General features: G+C 39.8%; 1 protein-coding gene across 1 annotated transcript; it reads left to right on the top strand.

The window, feature by feature from the left end:
• Positions 1-2,475: 2,475 nt before the first annotated feature.
• On the top strand, positions 2,476-6,536 carry LOC139460299 (uncharacterized). Its single transcript, XM_071241795.1, has 3 exons — positions 2,476-2,594; positions 5,872-5,971; positions 6,148-6,536. The coding sequence occupies exons 1-3, from the start codon at positions 2,543-2,545 to the stop codon at positions 6,365-6,367; spliced, it is 372 nt and encodes a 123-aa protein (XP_071097896.1). The 5' UTR covers positions 2,476-2,542; the 3' UTR covers positions 6,368-6,536.
• Positions 6,537-11,547: the final 5,011 nt, after the last annotated feature.

Raw genomic sequence — 11,547 nt, 5'->3', positions numbered from 1 at the left:
GACATGTATAAAATCAGATAACAATAATCCGGTATAATAACACTAATTCATATACGAGTGTGGATGTATACCGCCAATACAGATACAGGGTACGTGTATAACAACAGAATATATACGGGGGAATATGGACGACACTGTAAAAAATATGTTCAGAATGTAAACACAGGGAAGACATGTTTAGATCTAAACATGCGAAGGAATGTGTTTAAATCCTAAACGGAATGGACATTTGGTGTGTTCTTTCTGAACGCATTTATGTCTAAACACACGACATGAGCTGTCATCTCGCAGCATAAACACAACCAAAACACTACAACAGTCCGTTTCCCTCCAAATGAGAAGGATGAATTGCAAAATAACTCGAAATCCAGAAAAGTGTATGAAACATCAATACGGTACTTGACCATGAATACCCTGTAACCAACAAAATCTGAATTTTGTTTATTTTAAGACCCATGACGGATGAAGTTCTTTAAGAAACTATCATGTAATTTTGTATAGAAATGTGTACATGACACGTAGGTGGGACAAACCGTGGAAGGAACAGCGCAAGCACCGTCTGCACGTGCTACAGGGTATTCATGGTCAAGTACCGTGTTGATGTTTCATACACTTTTCTGGATTTCGAGTTATTTTGCAATTCATCCTTCTCATTTGGAGTCAAACGGACTGTACGTAATCTAAACATGTTCAGAGTTTAAAAACGTTCAAACATGATTCGAATTTATAACATTATAGCATTACAGTTACAGGAGAAAACATTGAATTACAACGATACAGATACAGGAGAAAACTGTATAACAACGATACAGATAGAGGAGAAAACTGTATATCAACGATGCAGATGCGGAAGAAAAGTGTATATCAACGATACAGATACAGGAAAAAACTGTATATCAACGATACAGATAGAGGAGAAAACTGAATAGCAACGATACAGATAGAGGAGAAAACTGTATATCAACGATACACATACAGGAGAAAATTGAATAACAACGATACAGATACAGGAGAAAACTGTATAACAACGATGCAGATGCGGAAGAAAAGTGTATATCAACGATACAGATATAGGAGAAAACTGTATATTAACGATACAGATAGAGGAGAAAACTGAATAGCAACGATACAGATAGAGGAGAAAACTGTATATCAACGATTCACATACAGGAGAAAATTGAATAATAACGATACAGATGCGGAGAAAACTGAATAGCAACGATGCAGATGCGGGAGAAAACCTTTGATTTGCTGTTCATCACCGCACACCCCTTTGTATCACTGTACATCACGTGACATCACCTGTCACCTCTTTGTAATACTGTACGTCACGTGACACCACTGCACACCCTTTATATTACTGTACCACGTGCCATCACCACCCACCCCTTTGTATTACTGTACATCACGTGCCATCACTGCACACATGTGTGTATAACCGCACATTCCTGGCAGAATACGTATTGGAAATTAATCATCATAAAAAGATAACTTTCAATGGAATTGTTGTTGACAAAACATAAGAACATGTACTGTTGACTTGTGTTAACACAAGGTCTCGTAATTATACTCAACAACAAAAGTTCCCGTGACACCAATATTTTAGTGTATTTTTCTAACAACATAAGTTTGGTTTTCAATATTGTAGTACATGTATGGAATCAAGTCACAAAAACGCAACTGCTACAGAATGGTATGCTTGAAGCAGGATCGAGTCAATGTCATGTTGCAAGACAATTTAACGTCCCCAGAAACACCATTTGGTGTTTATGGCAACGTTGGCAACGTTGGCAACAGATGAATACAGTCAGAGACTATCCTCGGAGTGGCAGGCCACGCCTAACCAATAATCGACAAGACAAATGGATTCGAACACACCTACAAAACTGATTCCAGCCAGCAACAGTGACTGCAAGAAGCATCCCTGGCCTTCGACGAATATCTTCACAAACCGTACGTCGTCGCCCCCATGAGACGAAGACATGTTGCTTTCATCGCAACCAGAGGTGGACACACACGCTATTGATTTGTAAATTGACATTTAGACATGTTCATGTTTTATTTAATGAAATCACGCATTTTCTGAAGTCAGTATGGCAAATTAAACCATTTGAACACTTACATGAGTCTTTTATCTGTTGCAAACCGAAATTGTTTCAGATTTGGTGAAAAATATAACTTCAGTATAGTAATATGATAATCCAAATTACAGAATCGCCTTTGGCAATTTATTATTTTGAATGTATTATATTTATAGATTTTAAGTTTATTTGGAGACATGAAACTATGGAAATAAATGTTTAATTCCGAAATGTATTTGTCCTTTATGGTCAAAGAAAGTTTTGAACGTTAATTAGGAAACGACTGCATACCAGCGCCACATCTAAATGTTAACGTGTTTATGTTGTTCAGGCATTCTTTGAAAGGTCACCTTTACTTATGAATCATGACATTATCTTCTGAATATGTATGCCACACACGCTTTATAAATCCCATTCACTGTCCAACTTGAGCTAAGAAGGTCAGCCCCACAGACAACAGGATGAACTGTATCACACTACTTGCATGGATTGCGATCAGCTGTCTTTTGACACGTGAGTAGCACTGAACTGACTCAGTCAACACCCATCATGTGCATTGTGCAAAGTTTTGTTCTTGGCGACTTACTTTGGCACTGATGGGACTACCGTTTTCAGTATTTTCAGCATGCACAGAGTAAATTGCAATTGTTTTATAAACGCAAAAGTTGTTTTCATATCATTTTTTATTGTGTTTGATATTTCAATTTTCTCATTTTATTCCGATAAATCAAATCCATAAAATAAAGAGTTGGAGTGGGTGTATATGCCCTGTGTCAATTTGGTTTATCCTCCGCCTCAAAGTCTGAACATTTAAGCCTGTGTAGAGTTACGTCCCTGTGATCATTATTTTGAATCCTATATTAGCTCTGATTATGGTCGTTGATTTGTCAGCACCATATTAAAGCTAAGAGTTTTCACCAAGTGCAAAACGATGTTTCCTTCTAAATGAAGTAACTGAAACAATGTTCCAGTGGTCTTATGCTCCTCCTGCTCAATCGATAGTGCAGTTGAATAAAACTTTAAAAAATCACCCAAAAAGCTTGACGAGGTTGGATTCTAAGGGAAAATTTCAACATTTCCTTCCACCATACTCATTAGGCAAAATAAAAAACAACCACATTGAATTTGGACCTCTCTGCGGGAGATCAGAGGACACTTCTCTACAAGGTTGCATCAAGGGAATCCTGAGCAAACTTGAGACCATCAAATGATTTGCAGGATTTGTGGGTTCTTGAGCAAACTGTTGATAGCTTTCTAAAACATTTTAGCTTAATTTCTTTACCGCCTCAATTCGGAATATTTGGACACGTGCAAAAGAAAACTGCCACATAACGCCACAAACCCTCCACCTGACACACTTTTGGATGGAGATGCCAAACGCTCAGAAACTACAGGATATATGTAATGTGCACAACAATATCAAGCTGGGCTTGATATCTTTTTCTTTTTGAGATACAGAAATCATATATCGCTGCTAAGGGTCCTTGCTCACATTCACCAAGAATTTAGGAGCCCTGACACTGGTTGTCTGATCAGAAAATTCACCTGACGCGACTTTGTCTGGAGTTCATCAGATCTTGACACAGGGAAGTGTCATATCAGAGTTTAATGTCTTTGGTTAATTTTACTAAACTATTTTTTTGATAAATGCTGCTATTTTTGACGTTTTGCCATATTCGCCTTCTTCATGTGTATTTCGTTTGTGTTTCTTATCTCACTCTGATACTGTCCCACTCAGAAATGATAAAACTCAGGTCCAACTGAATATGTAACATCCAGCAGTGGAGAAAAATGTAGAAATTTTCCCATTTAAAAAGACTCCAGCTCATAATGTTGTGAGCATGATAGACATTATGCCTGTTACATTTAGTTTTTAATAATCATTTCAAATCTTTCAATTCCAGATGTCATATCTGTGTCGTATCCTTTGACAAGGTTATTGACTCCATTTGTCCAGTTGTGATATGACTGTTAGTTATTGATTAGTTGTGTAATGTGATTTGGCACCATTTACCCTTGGATAAAAATACAGCATAAATATACTTGTATTGTCAACAGACATAATTATATATCAACATCATTACAAGTTATGCCATGAATGAGAACACAAAAAAGGTATTGTGTCTTTGTATTTGTATTGGTATTGTATATTTTGAGGATCGGATCAGTTGTTCAGTATTCGATCAACCATTGTAACGCATCTGGGTAGCCTTGTTTGGATTATTTACTAGTCTGGCCAGAACAGAAGCGTGTTAATATTTAAGTATCTGCGACCCCAAAAAAATTACGGCTAGCAAGTTCGCAAGCTAAAATTACGTATTGAACACAAAAATATACAAACAAAAAAGATTTGATTACTTTACAATATTTCAATATATCTAGCTCTTCTAAACTTTCTACCTAAACTATTGCAACGATAAAAATTACGATTACTTTTAATTTACAACATTTAATACTTACCTGAAAGTGATGGAAGCTGATATCTGTAACCCTATCTGAAGTGAAAACAAACATGGATCCCTCTCTCCTTGTGCAATAACGTCATAATCAATCATCAATCACACTAATTGGCGCCATTTCTAAAAATAGATAACCTATTGTATCAACCATCAAGACTGAAATCAGCTCATGCAACTCCTTTTAATACTTCAGAATGTCACAATTATCAGACAGTATTTTCAGTATAACAATCATGCGAATGAATGCACTTCATGGGACCAACTCATGTGATACCTCTGATCACAAGAAAAAAGATTCAACACCACTCTTCCCAGAGCGCCTGTGCTAACTGATTCTTGTTATAAGGGTGACCTGGTGGTACTCTAATTTGACTCCAAGGTAATCCCACAAGAGGTCTAGAGGTGATATGTCTGGTGATTGTGCTGGTCAAGGCAAGATGTTGTATGAGGCGTTGTGTTATCTTGTTGAGACAAGGTCTGTCCTGTTCTGTTGCAAGAAAGGTAGTACAGCAGGGTAGAGAGATTGGTCAATGTACTGACTTGTCTACAGATGCTGCATCGACAGTACTAATGATGCACCACTGCAGGACTAATGATGACCCACTGCCGGGCTAATGATGACCCACTGCAGGACTAATGATGACCCACTGCAGGACTAATGATGACCTACTGCAGGACTAATGATGACCCACTGCAGGACTAATGATGACCCACTGCAGGACTAATGATGCCCCACTGCAGGACTAATGATGACCCACTGCAGGACTAATGATGACCCATTGCAGAACTAATGATGACCCATTGCAGGACTAATGATGCCCCATTGCAGGATTAATGATGCCCCACTGCAGGACTAATGATGCCCCACTGCAGGATTAATGATGCCCCACTGCAGGACTAATGATGCCCCACTGCAGGATTAATGATGCCCCACTGCAGGACTAATGATGCCCCACTGCAGGACTAATGATGCCCCACTGCAGGAATAATGATGCTGCATTGCAGGAATAATGATGATGTCCTGGTGACTATCATTTGTCTACAGCCAAAACTCCTTGCGACGTAACCATGCGTTGCTCCTTGATATATGATACCAACAACTTGTACTTTGTAGGGTTAATCTGGGTGTGAATGAACAATAAATCGCACTTTATATACTCATATCTGTGTCCGTTGGCATGCTGTAAGTGCTTTCACTTCCAACTCAAATTTCATTGACACCCCCTCCACAATCACCACCACCACTACCAGCACCCCACCCCCACTCCTTATATCAATTGGTTTGCCCCTAAGTTCATTATTCAGTTGATACTATCTATTCTTTCATTTAGAGGCAGAAGGGGCCAGCTTTCCTGGTGTGCTGAAGAATGAGAAAACCTCACGAGAAGCTCAGGATGAACTGCAAGAGCAGATCCATCAACTGATTGATGCGTAAGTCAGACATCATGTTTCTGTATTTTTCTAAATTATAAATCATTTTTTTATTGATTGTGAAAAGAGAGTAAACAGTATTTATCTTCAAGCAGTTTCATTCATACTCCATAGAATAAAATAGCGCTATTTAATAGACTGTGCATACAAAGGTTTTGATACATTGTGTTTATTAGGGTTAACAGTGCTGAAGGCGACGTGGAACGCCCAGACAACCGACGTGATATAGATTGGCCCTGGGAGGGTCCCTGTGGCGCGGTGCTGGAGAATTGCAGCTACTCCGGCCCCTACTGCTGTGAGGGATTAACCTGCTTCAGACCCAACCTGCAGTGGAGGGGCACATGCAAACTCCTCTCTGAGGAGGGAACCGTCGCGCCATTAGTGTACACTGACTGAACAAAACAATATTTTTTTAAAATTACGAATACATTTGGCATTTAATTTTTTGGTATGGCCCATTCCATTAGCGTGAACTACTTTTTATATGGATTGACATTGAATTCTTCATGGGAAAATGGTGATCTTTCCTACCTGTCCTGTTGAAATAAATTAGATGCACCCTAAAGGATGTGTCCGTTCCGTGTGATCTTTTGGGCAGTAGGTACTGTGCGCACTTCAGGTTCACAGGTGTTTGTCAGGTATACATTTCGGGTTTCTATTCTCTGATCTGTGAGCATTCATGTATTTTGGTGTTACTCGTCTTCCACACGACCAAAATTACAACACCGCTCAAAAGGTTAAAAAAGGGATAGGAACTCTACTTATGGCACTGTTATTTCCGTCCTTAAACTATTCTCCTTTTCCCGTCAGAAAGTATAAAGTGTCTCCCAAAAGCTCGCTCCTTCTCAAGCAAAACATTGAGGTGATAAACACAAAAAATGACATAGATGGGCTTAGATAGAAGAGGAATAAAATGCCAGGAACATGGAGGCTTCTGGCTTATACTAATGGAAGAAAAAGACAGACCTGTGAACGATTTTCGTCTACTTTTTGGAATAACACAACTGAAATGTTTATAGTTTTATCTGTGCAACGAAGCACTAGGTGTAACATGACAATCATCAGAACATGTAACAGTGCAAACAACCAAGAAAGAGGACAGAGATGTGTAGTCAAAAGATGAACGTTTGAGATGACTGGATCAATAATGGGTCATGTCCACAGGACTGGGGAGACCTTCGATTACAGGGCGTGGCATGGTCCGAATCACCATGCACGTCTCCCGATCATGTGTCAGATGTCCTCTGCGGAGGAAAGGTCACAACACTGGCTGGACATTACATTGTGGGGATGTTTTGCTGCCCGAGGTAGTCAGTTTCGATACAAGAACGGTAGAAACGAACGTTATGGTCCTGAACCACAAAACGCGCAAATGGCATTGCTAGTATATTGTCTCGACAGTACTGTTTCTTTCATGGACAATATGCGATTCCGGTAGTCATATTCATCCTGTTCCATATCATACTGACCAACAATATGTCTTGCTGCCTTATGTTGACGTTCGCATGGCGTTAGTTTGAACGCCTCCAGGCATGTCCATGCCTATCCAGACAGACAGTCTGAAAACATTACACGAGACCATCGGTGTTTCCCCAGATTCTATGCCCTAAACACCATTGGCGTGTGGCTAGAATGTGTCTATTTGACAGAAAAACAGACCGAAAAACGTTGGACATATTGGCTATTAGCTGCCAATAGACCCATAGTGATCAGGGGTAGAATAGGTCTTCAGCAACCCATGCTTGCGGTAAAAGGCGACTATGCTTGTCGAAAGAGGCGATTTATGGAAACGGGTGGTCAGGCTCGGTGACATGGTTAATTCGTGTCATCGCATCCCAATTACGTGGATTGATGCTCATGATGTCAATCACTGGATTGTCTGGTCCAGACTCGATTATTTACAGACCGCCGTCATATAGCTGGAATATTGCTGAGTGCGGCGTTAAATAACAAACAAAGAAACAATAGCCCTTAAGCGTGCATCACGCTGCAGTCGAAGAATTCCAAATCTGATCACAAATACTGCATTGAAAGAAGAGTAGAAAGCTTATGTGTCACTGTGGATCGTGAAACTCAACAATACTAAAGGCTCATGTGAGAGAGTGAAGTGGCAAAACAAAAACATGTACCCATGGCCATGTGCACTGAGAAATTGCATGGTCGGGTATCTTGGGGCGTTAGGTTTTGATTCCGAAACCCTGCTGTCCCTGGCAGTCAGCTGTTCTTTTTCTGACGACCGGTGATAACATTTTTGTTTCCTCTACCTTTTTGGCTAATATATATTAAACTTCGCTAATTCGAACTCCACTGCCCTGTTGTGGTCCTGGAGTGTGTCAGTCAATATAGTTTTTCGCCGCTTTTAGCAATATTCAAGCAAGTCACGGTTGAGGACGCCAGAAATGGTCTTGTACCCATTTGGGGAATCGAACCTGGGTTTTCGGCGTGACAAGCGAACGCTTTAACCATGCATTAAACATGTTGTCCTGCAAGAATCCTCATCGTCATGATGGTCGAATAGTGGCCTTTGTCTAAAAAACAGGTAACTCGACTATTATGGATGTCCTCGACTTCACAGAAATGTGGGCACACACAAGTTGTCGAATATTATTTTGATAAGTACACACTGCACGTTTACAGTCAGTCCGTTCTCGATTTCACTGCATCCAATCTATCGTGATAAATATCCTGGATCCATTCTAGCATTTGTCAATTGTCCTTGATTGATGTCCTTATGTTTCTTTCTGCACGTCACAATACTTTGAAACGTTAGTATCACTCATGTGAGTGAGTGAGTGAGTGAGTGAGTGAGTGAGTGAGTGAGTGAGTGAGTGAGTGAGTGGGTGGGTGGGTGGGTGGGTGGGTGGGTGGGTGGGTGGGTGGGTGGGTGGGTGGGTGAGTGAGTGAGTGAGTGAGTGAGTGAGTGAGTGAGTGAGTGAGTGAGTGAGTGAGTGAGTGAGTGAGTGAGTGAGTGAGTGAGTGAGTCAGGTGTTACGCCGCTTTTGGCAATATCCCAACAATGTCACGGAGGGGGACACCAGAAGTGGGCTTCACACATTGTACCCAAGTCGGGAATAGAACCCGGGTCTTCGGAGTGACGAGCGAACGTTTTAACCACTAGGCTACCCGACCGCCACCGAACCACCCCCGACCGCCCCCCACTCATCTGAGGTTTAGTTACACGGATATCATAGCTACCACAGCTTCGTTTGAAACGAAGGTATTGTAGCGAGTGGTCAAGGGGATCTATCATTATTGAATGCAAATCTAATACCCAGAAAAACCGAGGATGAGTCAAACTTTATTAACTCGATATATTAAATTCGAACTTAATTACTCGATATATTTTCTCAGACCATGTAACTGTATATGAACGTTCGAAATAGCCGGTAAACCAAAGTTATGCTGGACGGACTGAATAATCTTTCAGCATTGGCGATTTCGATTCCATGCAATTTGTGCTTGTCGTACGAGGAGACTAATACTGAGGCGGCGTTAAGCAACAAAGAAACAATCTTTCAAATAAACCTTTGCATTCGTCTGTTGACATATTCCAAGTATAAAGCACGAAACAAAAATCGGTTATGATATACCTTCGCGTATTAAAACAAAGTGCAGACAATTCTATTCAACCAATGTCGAGCAGCAATCTGCTACAGGAGTGTACTGGTCCACACACACAGTTCCGTCTTGATGGTTATACAAATACATACATTCATTTCATGATTTACCATTCGCCAGTTTCTTGTACACTTTGCTGAGTTCTTAAAACCATAATATTGCACTAGACTGTGACATTCGTACATGTAAGTGTCATAGTTATCACTACAAACTATATAAACACACTAGTATGACACAGGTACACGTTCTAAAATACATTACAATTTCAAGAAAATATTTTGTGATATGAGTGTCTGAGAGAGTTCTGTGTTTGAGAGTAGCATCCATCTCAATCAATGAGTGAGTGAGTGAGAGGTGAGTTTGAACAGTATTCCAGTTTTATCTCGGTGTGTCAGCTTAATGTGGGAGGAAAGCCTGTAGTGATGCAGGCTTACGACGTTTACCAAATACACAATCACGGAAGTGGTGCTGACAAAGCAATAAACATTATTATAGTGAATCTGGGATTCGAACCACTATCATATTTTCTGACACGCACAGCGAATCGTGGCACCTTAAAAGACCGGGCCACCCAGTCGTAATCAATACAGTTCTAAATGGATTCAGCGTAGACTTTCGGACAGCTAAATGAATTACCTAGCATTAATTAACCATGTGCCCATTCAGTAACAACAACTAACTGAGGACTCTCTGGCCACACCCACATATTGACACAGCATATAAAAAGAATTAATGCATTCTATATTTTTGCACTATTGTGATGCAGATTATCAATTTTCATCTCTTTACCGTCACACATATGTCAGAAATTAAATCATAACTTTAAACTGTTGATGCCAACTTCGACCTTTCAAAGCAGAAATTACAGGATCTAAAAAAGATCATTTTCTCTCCTCTGCAACTGGTAGAACAATAATGTCGTCCATTTGTGTGAATAAAGTTACTAATTGGCTTGCACAACTCTCAGCACGGGGCGTCTGGCGTTAGCAGTTGTGTGTGTCCTTGAACTTGGGTCCATCACTTTAACGCCACAATATTCCAGCTATACCACGGTGGCTTGTAAACATAGATTGGAATAAACGGAAAGTTCTTCCGATCAGTTAAATCGCTATATGAAAATAATAGCTCTCGGGTTTTTATAAATGGTAAAATGACTGAGAGCTTCGCTGTATTTAGCGGTGTAAAACAAGGTTGTGTTCTGTCGCCTATGCTATTTTCTGTTTTTATTAATGATTTAGTTAAAGAAATTAATGATCTGAAATGCGGAATAAAGGTTGATAATTCTATAATCAGTATTTTATTGTATGCCGACGATATCGCTCTTTTAGCACCCGATGAAAAGTCATTACAATCAATGTTAACCTGTGTCGGCAATTGGTGCAAGAAATGGCGCCTTCAAATAAATAGCAAAAAAACAAAAATTGTTCATTATCGTAACATATCTTCTGTTAAGTCATCCTATCACTTTACTTGTGGTGCGGAAAATATAGAAATTGTTCATTCATATAAGTATCTTGGGCTTTGGTTACATGAAAACTTAGATATGAATTATACAGCAAAAGAAATATCTAAATCAGCCAGTAGGGCACTTGGGGTAATTATCAGTAAGTTTAAAGCGGTGGGCGGCATGGATTATGATGTATTCACTACTTTATACAATAACCTAGTTCAACCAATTTTATCATATGGCTCAGCTATTTGGGGCACCAAAGAATTTAGTTGTATTAACGCTATCCAAAATAGAGCTTGCCGCTTTTTCTTGGGAGTAGGCAACAAAACACCTAATTTGGCAGTAAGAGGGGAAATGGGCTGGTCATCTAACTATACAAAGCAAAAAACTGAGATAGTACGTTTCTGGAAAAGGCTGAGATTGGCAGATGAAAACAGGCTAATGCATATAGTGCAAAGATGGTCATCTAAATTTCGTAAGTCATGGGATAATTCAGTTAAGAAATTAT

The sequence above is a fragment of the Haliotis cracherodii genome, unplaced genomic scaffold, assembly GCF_022045235.1.
Source record: "Haliotis cracherodii isolate W230 unplaced genomic scaffold, xgHalCrac1.p SCAF_1, whole genome shotgun sequence".
Classification (NCBI taxonomy): Eukaryota; Metazoa; Mollusca; class Gastropoda; order Lepetellida; family Haliotidae; genus Haliotis; species Haliotis cracherodii.
Note: the sequence above shows the minus strand (reverse complement) of the source record. Positions and strands in the feature narration are given on the sequence as shown.